The sequence below is a fragment of the Salvia hispanica genome, chromosome 6 (assembly GCF_029641045.1).
Source record: "Salvia hispanica isolate PSC_SH4W2 chromosome 6, Shi_PSC_v1, whole genome shotgun sequence".
Lineage (NCBI taxonomy): Eukaryota > Viridiplantae > Streptophyta > Magnoliopsida > Lamiales > Lamiaceae > Salvia > Salvia hispanica.
In genome coordinates, this window is record NC_142697.1 from 33800678 (window position 1) to 33815634 (window position 14957).

At 31.2% G+C, this 14957-nt stretch overlaps 1 protein-coding gene across 1 annotated transcript; it reads left to right on the top strand.

The window, feature by feature from the left end:
* Positions 1 to 8441: 8441 nt before the first annotated feature.
* On the top strand, positions 8442 to 10784 carry LOC125204331 (glucan endo-1,3-beta-glucosidase, acidic-like). Its single transcript, XM_048102951.2, has 2 exons — positions 8442 to 8590; positions 9654 to 10784. The coding sequence occupies exons 1-2, from the start codon at positions 8512 to 8514 to the stop codon at positions 10661 to 10663; spliced, it is 1089 nt and encodes a 362-aa protein (XP_047958908.2). The 5' UTR covers positions 8442 to 8511; the 3' UTR covers positions 10664 to 10784.
* The last annotated feature ends 4173 nt before the right edge of the window (positions 10785 to 14957 follow it).

Consider the following 14957-nt stretch of genomic DNA (forward strand, 5'->3'; position numbering starts at 1 on the left):
TGGTTATGAAAAGTAAGTATTTTTGTAGTATATTTATGAATATTTGATTGTGTGTGTATGCAAATTCTGATGATGGAAAAGTGAATAATAAAACAAGGTTGGGCGTGTCGATCACGACGACGTCGTTTTCAATTCTACCGTTTAATTATGTCTTTTTTCGTCTCTTAATTAATTGAAGTTGTTGGCTTTGAGAGTGGAAGATGGGAACGTCGGAAAATTCAGATTCAGGTCAATGAAGAATTTTCCATTTCATATTAAATTCTACATATTAAAAATAAATGCAAGATTGACGGAGTGGACATCCAATTATTGTTTTGGGACCCAAACACTCTAGTCCACGAGTTTAGTTTTTGGATTATTTTTCGAAGATTAAATAGTTTCATATTGCTATATTACCAATGAAATAGTCTCTGTGTTATCGGTCCATCAAAATTAATTTACTTTTATATTTTAAACTTGATTACCACACATTTACTACACATTTACTACTAATGTTATATAATTCATTATCCATTAACACTATTTCAACTACTTTTTTATTAATTATTCAATCATATTTTCCTTATTTTAATTAAAAACTTTTGATGTCTCCTAAATTTTTATTTTTAAAGGACAGTGAGACTATAATATTATGTCATTTGTGTTAAGAGTACGGGTAACTAAAAAAATCAATCTCAACTAAACTGAAATATTAAATTTGGTAATGAGTTTTCGTATCTTTGAATTAGATTAGGTCGAAATTTATTTTCTTCAAAAATTTTTAGATTTTGAGTTCAATTTGGAAAATTTAAATGGAAAAATTCAAAAAATCTTAATCATATTATATGTTTATACATATACAGGTTTGTGTTAAAATGACAACACCTCTTAAAATAACACCATACCACCATTCCTAGCCAATCATTTGTACACATGGATGAATAATCAGCTGCCATGTTGCAATTATAAAAAATGTTCAAGGGAAAATTTTCTCGGGCTACAATATCCAATACGGTAGACTGCAATTTTTCTCAGCGTATTTGATATTGCAGTGTAGCGTTTATAATATTGCAGTGTAGCGTGGTGTCACAGTGTCATTTTAAGAGATGTTGTCATTTTAATGCACCCCAACATAAACATAATTAAATAACATGTTTTATTCAAACATAATATTTTATTTTAATAAATATAGTTAAATGGAGTAGTAGTTTTTATTAAGTTTTTAAGATATTCAGCTTTTGGGGGAATTTTTGGATATTTCAGATTTCCGATTATCTTCATATTTTCAAAATTATTGGATCAGTTTGGATTTGGTAAAAAATTGTTTTGAAAACAGAATGCTCACCCCTTAATAAGAGTACAAATATATTCTTAGACCCAAAAAACATAAAATATTATTGTTGTAGTGGTATTTTAATTTAGACAAAGTTTGAAGAAAACACAACAATAAATGTTCATTTATTTACATACGAAAAATCTAATCGAAGATATTTCAACTAACAATTATATATATATATATATATATATATATATATAGGGGCGCACTATGGTCCATAAGGCAAATTCTGTCAAAAATCAAAGCAAATCTCAGCCCTTGGATCCTTAGATTTGATGGTTGTGATCATAATATACGAGCTATATTATTACATTAAAAGCGTTACATTATTAACTGAGTTACATTATTGGACTGCACAATCTACATTATTAGACTAAAGTGCGTTACATTATTAGCTGAGCTACATTATTAGACTACACAATCTACATTATTAGATGACACGTGGCATTAATCTAACGGTTACATCACAGGATCCAATGGTTGAGATTTGCTTTGATTTTTGACAAAATTTCACTTATGGACCTGATCACATCCCTATATATATATATATATATATATATATATATATATATATATATATATATATATATGTTTGTGTTAAAATGACAACCCCTCTTAAAATGACAACGTGACAACGCTTATACAGCAATATCCAACACGTTAGACATATAAATTGATGTCTAACGTGTTGGATATTGCTGTTCAAGAAAAATTGTTGTTTAAAGAGCACAAAATTGTTGCCCGTCTTTTTTGGTTTTTTTTTTTTTTGCCACGTGGCAGCTTATTATTCGTCCACGTGTACAAATGATTGGCTAGAAATGGTGGTATAGTGTTATTTTAAGGGGTGGTGACACCCTAACATGCCACTATATATATATATACTCTTTACATAATACTCCCTCTGTCCGCGAATAGGAATCCCGTTTTTCCATTTTAGTCCGTCCGCGAATAGGAGTCCCGGTTCACTTATACCATAAATGGTAATATGTCTCACCTTCCACTAACTCATTACACTCACATTTCATTTAAAACTAATATAAACAAGTGGGACCCCTATTCCACTAACTTTTTTCCATCCACTTTTCTTAACATTTCTTAAAATTCGTGCCGCCCATGAATGAGACTCCTAATGACGGACGGAGGGAGTAATATATTTCGTTTTTGGTTGTTGGAGCTGCCATTCAGCGTGGTTGGTTTGCACCAAACTAAAATATTCTGCAATATAAAGATAATTTTAAAAATGAACTACAGTAACACCACGTCCATGAGCTAGTATTTCCATGAAAATACAATTCGATACTACCCGGAATACAATGATAAATTATTTTATAGATGTGTACATAGAGTAGAAAGTCGTAACAATAGAACAATTAACCAACAACCAGCCAAATGTGGAAAAAAGTTTGAAGTGAGATTTAAAATTCTTTAGTCTGTCTTGATCACAACTTTTTTAGTCCTCAGACCACCAAGCGTGAATTCTTTTTTGTCTTGCTTTCACCAAAAGTAAAATTTTGAGTTTTCATGGAAAGTGTATGGCTTGATTTCTTCGAGAAGGGAATATCACATTAGCCAAATAAGCTCTAGTGAGATTAGGTAATGCCAACTTCGTCCTCATATTGAGCATTTTACAATATCAAAACGGCCACAAATTAAAGGAGGAGGTCAATGGGGCTTAACCTTAACTTTTTTAAGAGGCAACATAAAAAATATTTTTTATGATGATCGTGCACTGTCAAATTATCATTTTAGGTGTTAAAAATATCATTTGAGGTTTGTCAAATTAGAGTTAATATCAGTTATTATTAAAAATTGTTTTAAAATATTTTATTTAATTTTAAATACTACTTTTAATAATTGATGGAATTACCCCTCAAAACATTGAAGATATTATTGACCAAAAATTTTGAAAATAGTAAAAAAGTACTTCAATTGATTTTAATTCGTAGTTGACTGACCTCAAATGATATTTTCAAAGTTCATGAGCCTAAAATGGACCTAAAATGATAGTTTGACAAAATTCGCGGACCATAAAAAAATATTCTCTCTCTTATTTAATTATTTTATAGAAGATTCGGTCCGGCCAGTTTTTAAATTATTGCTATTAGAGTGTCCACAATAGCTCAGCCACGGCGGTTGACGGGGCGCAGCTGCGGCGGTGTATTGCACGTCGTGGACCGCCGCAGCGGTGCCGGTGTTTGTAATTTTTGTTTCTTATTTTATTTATATAAATACAACCTATTCCCAATTCATTTTTTTTTCATTCCATTATTTTTATTCTACTCCAATTAAAATATACCAACGATTAATAAAATAATGTGATTGATAGCTGTGGCGTGGGCTGAACAAGTTTTTGTGATTGTGGATAAGTTTTTTGACTGTGGCGTGACTGTGTCGGATTATTGTGGACACTCTTATGGTTGAGTTTAAAATTGTCACATGCAATTGGCCGGCAACATATTAAATTGAAGATGGAAAGGTCAATCAGATCTTCAGAATGAGTTGTTTTCAATTGATTGGAATAAATCAATAAAAATTGATGCATGCATAATAAAAGTATATAGTCGGAACCGATCTTAACATTTTTTCTGCTCATGCAATTAATACATTGACCTAAGTCAACCTTATGTTTGGTCAATTAAATCAACTGTATATTTTATTCACTGTCCCTTTATTTTATTTTGTTGGTATTCATGATTCTCGATCAGTCGATTGTGTGTGCATATACGTAATTGGCGACATCATTTTCAATTCCTCAAATCATAGTTGGAAAATTTAAATGCATACCCTGTTGATTTGTTGGGACAGAACATTTTTTCCTCATGCGTTTAATATGTCGACACATAATTCAATTTTTTCTTTCTTAATTATTTCATGTCTAAGCTAGGCGTTAAAAGTGGAAGATGGGAGTATATGATGCATGGAAATGATTTTTGGCGTAATTTTGTTTTTTGTTTGTGAAAATGTGTTAATTTAAGGTCCGTAGTGAAGGGTAAGGGCGTGTTATGCAATTTCTAACTTTGGGCATGTTGTATGATCAGAATATATCATAGGAATACTGCAATTTCATGATACAAATAGTCACGGAAAGGGAAAATAATTTTGCGACCTTCTACAGTCGGCGAGTTCCATCCCCACGATATTTTTTTCTTCTATATATTCAACTAAAGATAAAAATAATAGTACTAATTTAGGAAAATCTATAAAAAGTAGTAGTAGTAATAGATTTCACTTTCAGTCTCAATAATTCGAGTCGCTCATGATCTTTAGGTTTAATATCAGAAATAGACTCGCAGAAAACACGTTATTGAGTAATAATACTCCTTCTATCCTACTCTAACTGGATCATGCATTTCTTATTTAGCACGAGATTTTATATAGCGTAAAGTGGAGAGAATAAAGTAAGAAAGTGAAAAAGGTAGAGAGGGTGATATTTTGATATGTAGAAATGTATTATTTGTAGTGGGACATCCCAAAACTAAAAATTTGTTCCTTGAAGTGGGATGGAGTGAGTATAATTTTCAAATTGATAAATTTAGAGATAATAACAGTTAACATCACTAGTATCAATCATCTGAATATAAAAACCACAAAATCTTATTAGCTAAATGATGTCGGGGTCCTATGAGAATGACCAAGCCAAGATAAAATGGAATGAAAGATTGAAGAAATGCTACTTTCTTAAATCTAAATTTAATCTTAAAATGATATATATGAGACCTAAAATGATTTCTACAGTGTTTACAATTACATGGCCTAAAAACTTTCCATAATTCCTTAACAATTCAAGATAAAATAAAATAAAATAAATTGATGTTTTCGCCTCTCAAACAACTCAGGGTGGCCAAAATCTATCTCGATTTCTATGTCTGTTTCGCAAGTTGTGTATGAATTTCAAGGAATTCTTACTTGACTTTTCGTGAAAACCCATATTTAATAAAATTAATTGAATTTAAGTCCATGAAGCGATTTAGAACAAATATTAAATCGCCATCTTGTCTCTAGCAAAAACTTCCTCTACATTATTATTAAATTCTACAAATAAATTTATATCATCATCTTGTCTCTAGCAAAAATTTCCATTGCATAATTGAATTCTACACATAAATTCCACATGTGCAAGTATTGTTTCTGAACCCAAATACACTCATCCACAAGTTCAGTGTACCATTCTTATTGAGAATACAACTGTTTTCTTAGACCAACAAACATATTTTTCTTGTACCATTTTAATTTGAACATAACTTGACAAAAATATCTAAAATAGGTGAAGGCTCGTGTATTTTACATGCAAACAATCAATGGAAAGTGATAAGTATTTGAATTGATACAATTTTGTAGTCTGTGTTGAACACAATGAAAAGACTAGAAGACTATACATATATGATCATATCAACTTCAAGCTGCACGATTAATAATAAATCAAAAAATAAAAATAAAAAAGAAAAGAAAAGAAAAATTGTATTCTAACAATTTTATTAATAATTTTTTTATCACATCAATCAATTAATTTAGTTATTATTTTAATTAATTGATTGAATTTACTTATTGATTAGTAGTATGATATTTATGAATACTATTCCATGTATGTATTACACTATACAATAATACAAAGATACATTTGATAATTAATGATGATGGAAAGCTTAATAATAAACAAAGGTTTTGCCGTGACGACTAAGAAGACATCGTTTTTCAACTCCTTAGTCATCGTTGAATAATTAAATGAATACCCATCCATTTGTTGGGACAAACCTTACTATTTTATTCTCATACATTTCATATGTGGACTTATAGTTCATATTTTGTGTCTTTTAATTAATCCATGTCTAGGCGTTAAAAGTGGAACATGGGAGCATCACAAACTTAAGATATAGGTCAGCTAGTAAGTACTATTACACTACTATAATTTTATTTTTTCTAAAAATATGTTAATCTAATGTCGTAGAATGAGAAAAAGGTATTTGAAAAGATAAATAGAAAGATAAAGTTTTATAACTATCATATTTCATATTGCCAAAAGTCTCCATAAATCAACCTCCGATTGAGCACTATAGCTTCGCCTCCGATTTAGAAAAAAAAAAAAAAAAACGCCACAAATATCATTCTTGTACTATTTTTATTCGAACAATAGTTGAATGAAATACGTAAATAGTTGAAAGCTCATGTATTTACATCCAAATAATCAAATTGAAAATGTGAACTAATATTTGGATATTATATACTAATATAGAGTTATTTTGGGGGGAGTTGCCACTCATCATGATATTAGTTATGCACCTAATTAGTTAACACAAATGCCAAATATTCTTGTAAGAAAATTCATAACCACATTGATAGTTTTTCTATTAATATTAATGTAGAGTAGAAAGTTCAACCAATAGAACAACCACCAAGGGCCTAATGTGGAAAAGTATTTGAAAGTGAAATAACAATATTAATGTGTATCGTGTCACAATAAATAGACTGGAATTATAAATTATATATTAGGTCGGTATTCAAAGCGCCAACCTAGAATTCTTTTTCGTCTTGTGCTTCACTATAGGATATAAGTAAAGCTTTGGTCTTTTAAATTGACTTCTATTTTCTCACAGCTACATCAAATTTTTTAAGTTTTCAGACATTTGATTTCCTCCTAATGTGAAATGACCGCTACAACTTACTCCCGGAGTTCCACAAAAGATATCACACTTCCCTTTTTAGTTTGTCCCACAAAAGATGTCACATTTTCCTTTTTGAAAAAAGTTCTCTCACATGAATATAAAAATTATATTTTATCTCTCCATTTAACACACAAAATAAAACCTCCTAAAATCTCATGCCGGCCCACAAGTGTGACATCTTTTATGGGACGGAGGGAGTACATAATAAAGTTATCTAAGAAAGTATTAAAACAAATTATTTTTCAACTAACAAATTACTCTCACTCAAAATGATCATACTCCCTATGTCCACAAACAATAGATCACTTTTGCCATTTTGGGACGTCCACAAAAAATGGATCACTTTCTTAAAATGGAAAGTTTATCTCTCATACCTTTCCCACTTTTTCTTCCATCTCTCTAACTTTACTCACTTTTTCTCCCTATTTCTCTTACTTTACCTACTTTTTCTCTTCCTCTCTCTTACTTTACCAATTCTACATTAAAACTCGTGTTATAAACAAAGTGATTTATTTTTTGTGGACGGAGGGAGTATTTTTTAGTCACTAAGGTTTAGGTGGAATAATTAATTTTGATAAAGTAGAGTGGAAAAAGTGATTGAATATTTTAATAAGCAGAAATGAGAGAGGTGTAATTCCAAATATAGAAAGTGGACATCTTGAATGAGACAAACTTAAAATGAAAGATGAACATCTTGAATGGGACGGAAGGAGTAGTTTTTAAGATTAAATAAAAAAAATTAAGTCTGTGTACAATTAGTTCCCAAATCGCCTTGATGTTTTCGGGCGAAGAGTATTTGCTAGAAATGAGCCATGTTTATCCATGCACTTATTTATAAAAAAAGTTCAATTCACCATTTTATCAATGTGAGATAAGAATATGGTTTAAAAAGGAACCACAATGTGTAGGCTCGAATAATCACCCGAGTTACGCACTTGCAAGTTGCAATAATGAAATTTATTGTCAACTTAATTATATTTTGATACCATATTAAAAATGAGTCCCTTTCTGCTTTAAAAGTCTTAGAAAAGGAAAGTTATATACTTATTTAAGTGAGTGTTGAGTTTCCTAAATAAAATAATATCAAAAAATAATTTGAGATTGAGTTGTGAGATTATTTCAGTTATAGTGGGTTAGCTATAACTAATTTTCTCATGATTATACATTTAGGATTGAATTGTAGAATTAAATTTCATGAACCAAATACACTACAAATTTAATCATAAAACATAATCGTACAAATCGAACACTCCTTATATAAATATGTTACGTCATGATAAGGAGTTTTAGTAATACTATGTAGAGTTTATCTTTTTCAATATGATAGTTTGCTTATATGTTTACATAACTCAATTATTAGCTAGTTCTCTAATCTATTAGTTAGGCAAGAAAAATATAATAATTGAATGGGCATAATTACAAATATGCCAGCATATACTAGTCTTGACTCTTGAGTGATGGAAAGTCTATATAAAGGAAGGTAACCGATAACAAGATTCACCAACACTTGTTCAATTGCTCTTTCCTTTCTGTGCAATGGCAATCACAATGAATCACTTCTTCCTATCTGCAATGGTCATACTTATTTTCTCGTTCACATCTCTGGATTTAACTGGTTAGTCTTTTTTTGTTCTCTTTTCAATATCAGTTAAATTTATCTTTAATTAATGTTCAAATGCTCACTTTCACTCATAGTTGAGACATAAAAAAATATCTACCATTGCTCAATCTTATTTTAACATCTAAATCAATTGTATGCATTGGCCTAACCTATCACATTAAAAAGTAATACTAGTATTAATATCTTTTCTATCCATCATAAGTTCATGACTATGTATAGTGCGATGCATTCCTTAAAATTAAGAGCTTTTGTTGATTTTATAGTTGGTACACAACTTTTAACATGAAACTCAAAGTGTTACAACTAAAAGATAGCACTATAGGACTATGGTAATAAAAGATACTCTCTCTCCCACAATAATTGTCACCCTTTTCAATTTCGGTTTGTCCCACAATAATTGTCACATTTCTTTTTTACCATAAATGGTAAGTAGGTCCCACATTCCTATATAAACAAATGAGTCTCATATTCTACTAACTTTTCTAATTAACTTTATTTTACATTTCTTAAAACTCGTACCCATAATAAGAGTTATAATTATTGTGGGACGGAGGGAGTATTGAATTCAAATTATAGTTTACTTTTATGTACGGTGTTGTATTTTCCCACATTATGGTAGCGTAGTTGCGGTGACCTTATTGTTTGAAAAAAAAAAAAACTGTCTTACCAAATTGAGTCAGAGGTGGACCACCTTATGACTAAGTTTGTCAAATGTTCATTCACAAATATTTTTACATATACTAGTATTTCTTTTTTTAATTCTGTAATTTTTTCTATTTTTATTTTCAAATTCTCAAAATGTTGTTACCAATAATTTTTCCACATCAAATTTATTTTCCCAGCTATGCTTAGGATCTCCTACTGTGCTTCCCTCCACAGTAGGGGTGTTGTGCACTTACAGCTTCAGCCTCAATATTTTATTCATTAAAATATTTTAATGAATAAAATATTAGGATTGTAAAACTACATTAACCCTACTGCAGAGGAAGCACAACAAGGTATCTATGACCCCGAAACGTTATTAAAAACCTTTTACTATTTTCGATAATTGATGCAGCGGCACAAATCGGAGTATGCTACGGACGGAACGGCGCCGGCCTACCCCCTCCGTCCCGAGTCGTGGAGCTATTCAAGCAGTACAACATCAAAAGAATGCGAATTTACGACACATACCAACCCGCCCTCGAAGCCCTCCGCGGCTCGGACATCGAGCTCACCGTAGGAATCCTAAACATGCAGCTCCAGGAGATCGCCGCCGCCCAATCCAACGCCGACCGCTGGGTCCAAGACAACATCCGCAACTACGGAAACGTCCGCTTCCGCACCGTCGTCGTCGGCAACGAGGTCAGCCCGATCCGACCCGAAACCTCCCAATACGTCCCCTTCCTCCTCAACGCCATGCGCAACATCCGCGCCGCCCTCGATGCCGCCGGCCTCGGCGCGATCAAAGTCACCACAGCCATCGAGACCGAGGTCGTGGACCCCGCCACAAATTTCCCGCCAAGCAAGGGCGATTTTCGACCTGAGGTGAGGCCGTTTCTCGACCCGATCGTCGCGTTCCTCTCCGACACGGGCGCGCCTATCTTCGCCAGCATATACCCCTTCTTGGCCTACTTGAACAACAAGGCGCAGATCTCTTTCAACTACGCCTTTCTGCAGCCGAACAGCGGCATCACTGCGGACGGGGTTTACTACGACAATCTCTACTACGCGCTCGTGGACGTCGTCAACGCGGCGCTGGAGAAGAGCGCTGCGAGGGTGTCGGGTGCGGCTTCTGCGGACCAGGGGGGGCCGAAGAAGCCGCCGCCTGAGGTGGGAGGGGGGGAGTCGGGCGTGCCGACAGCCGGGTCGGGGGATGCGACGTCGAGCGTGGAGAATGCGAGGATTTATAATAATAATTTGGTGAGGGTTGTGAAGAACGGGACGCCGTTGAGGCCGGGAAAGCCGATTGAGACTTACATTTTTGCGATGTTTGATGAGAGTGATAAGCCCGGTTCAGAAATGGAGAGGAATTTCGGGCTTTTTAATGCCAATGGGGATCCCAAATACCCAATGAATTTTAATTAGCTAAAAAATGATGGTTGTAACTTGTAATGGTTGACGACAATAAAGGCCTATATGAAGCCTTTGTAGTGTAGCACGTGTGTAAAATTGCAAGAACTATAATAAAGAGTTGATTGATGGAATATTTTTAATATTTGTGAATTAGGAGAGTTTGATATGAAATAATACTTATGTAATTCATATGTGCAATAGTAAAGTAAAAAAGAGAATAATAGAATAATTTTAATATTTGTGAATTAGGAGTTTGATATGAAGTAATACTTCTATAATTTATGCAATAGTACAATAAAAAAGAGAATAATATTAAAAAGACTTTTATCAACATTGTTCTCTCTCTTAATTTATCATTTCTCCACTTTAACTATTTATTATATCATTTTTATAAAACGAGTGAGCAAAAGTGGCCGGGACTCCTAATGGCGGACGGAGTGAGTACAAAGAAAAGGGGTCTGACATTCCACTAACTTTTCCAACAACTTTTCTTTACATTTCTTAAAACCCATGATAAAAACTCATTTTTTTCTATTTTTTAGAAATTGATTTTGTTTTTATTAGTGTAAACAATGTTATTATATTTAAATCAAATATTTTAATTTAAATGATGTAATTTTTTGGAATAAAAATATGGTTTTTATTAATATAGTTTTTTATTAACATTTATTTGGAAAAATAAATAATTAAGAAAAAATAATAAATGTGAACCCTTTTAATTTTAATAATATTACTGATTAAATATATATGTATATTCCTACACTGGAATGTGAATGCCCTAAATAAGACAACGAAACAAAGTATAGTAGTATACTGACTATTGTTTAAAAAGATGTAAATTATGCGCATATTCAAGATTCAACCACAGTCATTGCTGATGAAAATGTAGTCTTTTTCACTTTAGCGACATATTAATATCATATTCGAATTAATTGAAAGCGACATTAATTTGATGATGAAGTGTTCTGACTTATCTATCTAGAGTTGCGTAATATTCTCCGACTCCGACTAATTGCTACTACGTCAATACACTTCCATTTAACATAAAATAATTGGTCAATCTTTGAATTCTGTTTTATTTTAACTTTTAGCAATAATTGATCATTAATATAAATTTGGGCATCTGATGAATTTATTTTATAATTGATTAAGAGATCAATTATAAAATAAATTCAAGTAATTGATTTCGAATTTAGGATAATCTAGAAGATATGTCAAGATCAAGTAATTGATTACGATAATCAAATTGATTATAATTAATCCTTTTCCTGATAAACCTTACTATATGTATGTATTCTCTACCTATTTTAGGCGTGTAAATCCTCCCATATTGATAGACAAGTTGAATAAATATACATAGCAATATTCAACAAGTACTTATGGGAAATGGAATGTGAATGTTAGCTCTAAGAAGCCAACGAAGCAAAGTAAACTGTTTTATTGATTTAAAAAGATGTAAATTATGCATATGTTCATAATCGATGGAGCAAAAGTATTTTCTAAATAAAAAATTTCAAACATCAATTATTGCTGATGAAAATGTTGAAAGTTTTTTCATTTTAAATCTAGCTTAAACTAATTACAGATTTAATAGCTTTCCATGGATGTGGATAAGAACTAGTCAACAGCATTTCTTAGATAGTGATATTAATATAATTATTAATTGATAGTGACACAGTAATATTATACTGAAATATTATGACTTACTAGTTTTACCACCCGTGCTATGCACGGGCCATAAGATTTTCAAATAATGAAGATAAATTCTAAGGTAAGTATATTAAAATATAAAAAGGGATAACGATAATATAATTATGTTTATAGTGCTAATTAAAATAAATATTTTAATAAGTATTCAGAAAATTATAAACAATAATAAAAAGAGAAATGTACTTCTCTCAACCTACTCTTTTGAAATATTTCATATAAACCAAAACGATTATATACCGTTTAAATTTTTTATATGAGTGAAATAAAATAAAATAAATTAAATGACAAAGAGGAGGTGTGCGACTAAGGATTAAAGAATTTAGAATAGTATTATAAAGTAATTAAATTCACGTGTTAAAAGTAAAATCCTTTGATGAACCAATTAAAATCATTCTTCAACTTTAAAAATTAGAAATAAAGTGCAATTATGTGGATGTTAAGAGCATCATTAACGCTGCTGGGCCGGGCCGCAACTTGCGAGTCCCGGCCCGATTTCAGCGTTGGAGGGGGGAGAGTCACGGCCCGGGATGGTCCCGGGGCCACAGTTCCGTCCCTGGGCCGCTCCCGTGGTCCGGCCCGGCTCAGGGTTATATGCATCGGGACAGGCCGCAAACTCCCAAAATTTTTATTTTTATTTTTATTTTTTATTTTTTTGCCATTTTATTATATCCATTTCTTCAACATTCTTCCACCAATTTCTCCATTTCTATCCTCTAAATTATTTTAATATTTTTTCTAGGATGTAATTTTTATTTTCTAGGTCTTAATAATTTTTTTTTAGGATTTGTAAAATTTTTTCCTCGGATTTTTAATTTTCTATTTTTTGACTGAACAATGAATTTTCCCGGTTTTAATTGTTCAAATTCTATTTTACGATTAAAATATGTTGTAGTTGTGAATAGTGCAAATGAATAGTTGTGGTCTGAGTTGTGGCCTGCGGGATTAATGGAGTTGTGGCCTGGAACTCCTAATTTGAGGGAATGATGACGTGGAGGGACTTGCGGCCCAAATCCGGGACGGGGTTAAGGATGCTCTAAATGAAACAAATGTACTCTATGTGTCTCACTATAAGTGAGGCGTTTTTTTCGGCCGTTGTTTTGCGAAAATAATGAAAAATAGTTAGAGTGAAGAGAAAGTAATGTAAGTAAGAGAATAATGTAAATATGACTCTCTCCTGTATTATTCTCTCTCTTACTTTACTTCCGATCCACTTTCAATTTAAATATTTATTATTATTTTCGCAAAACAACAGTCGAAGCCCGAAAAAAAACGTCTAACTTATAGAAGGACAAAGAGAGTAGTAAAGAATAGTAACATCTTATTAATCATATAAGAGTATATAACTAAATAATTTAGAAATTAATATAGAAAACACAAACGAATGTGTAAATTAATTATATATACAATGGGAATATCAACGGATCCACTGATATCAACTACCCCAAAAAATTTATTATTAGATGAATAAAAGTAAATTAACTATAATAAAATCACAAATCAATAATTATTTAAAAATTTTAGAAAATTAGAGAGAATTAACACATTTACAAAACAATTACAACATAAAAGCACAATTTCATTACAAAAATCCAAAATTTTCTAAATTAAGACATAAATTGACAAAGGGGCCGATGATTTTTTATTAAATTTAACTCACAATCCAATTCAATTATAAAGAAAAGTCCAAAAAAAATAAAATGCCAAGCCCAATCTCAGATACATTACAATAGCCGAAAATAAAGGCCCAAACGATTTTTAAACAAAAGCAACACTTAGTTATTCATACTTAGTTCTAAAACGTTATTAACTCAAAAATATATAATGCTTCTGTCAAACAATTTGTGCCGCCACAAGTGTGACATCTTTTCTGGGATGGAGGGAGTATTAATAAAAATTTAGTTAAGAAACTTATATTCCAACATATGAATATCAGTTGAAGATAAACGTCTTTCATGAAAATGTGGCATTTCTATATGCATTTATAAAATATTGATATTTAAAAGAAAGAGTGATTAAAAATCCTCCATGTCAATTTAAAATTAAGAAATAGTATATAACTAAATAATTTAGAAATTAATATAGAAAACACAAACGAATGTGTAAATTAATTATATATACAATGGGAATATCAACGGATCCACTGATATCAACTACCCCAAAAAATTTATTATTAGATGAATAAAAGTAAATTAACTATAATAAAATCACAAATCAATAATTATTTAAAATTGACGAAACAAATTTATTCTGATTCAAATATATGAATTATGTTCGCCATAAATAATAGGACTTCCAATTGATCCACCCACATCGACTACAAAAAAATAAATAATTATTAGTACGACCAAAATAAATAAAATATAATTCAAATTTAAATTTATGTAAAATAAAACAAAAATAGAAATATATTTTACAATAATAAAATAATTAATCTTTGAATTAATTCTAATTATATTAGAATTAGAATATCCAAACAATCCAAAAAAGTATCTGTCCCAAAAAATACTATATAAGAGCAATAGCCCAAAGAAACAATACTCATGGCCCAAACGTCATATACACAAAATGGCCCACAACTCTAATCCAATTACTGAAT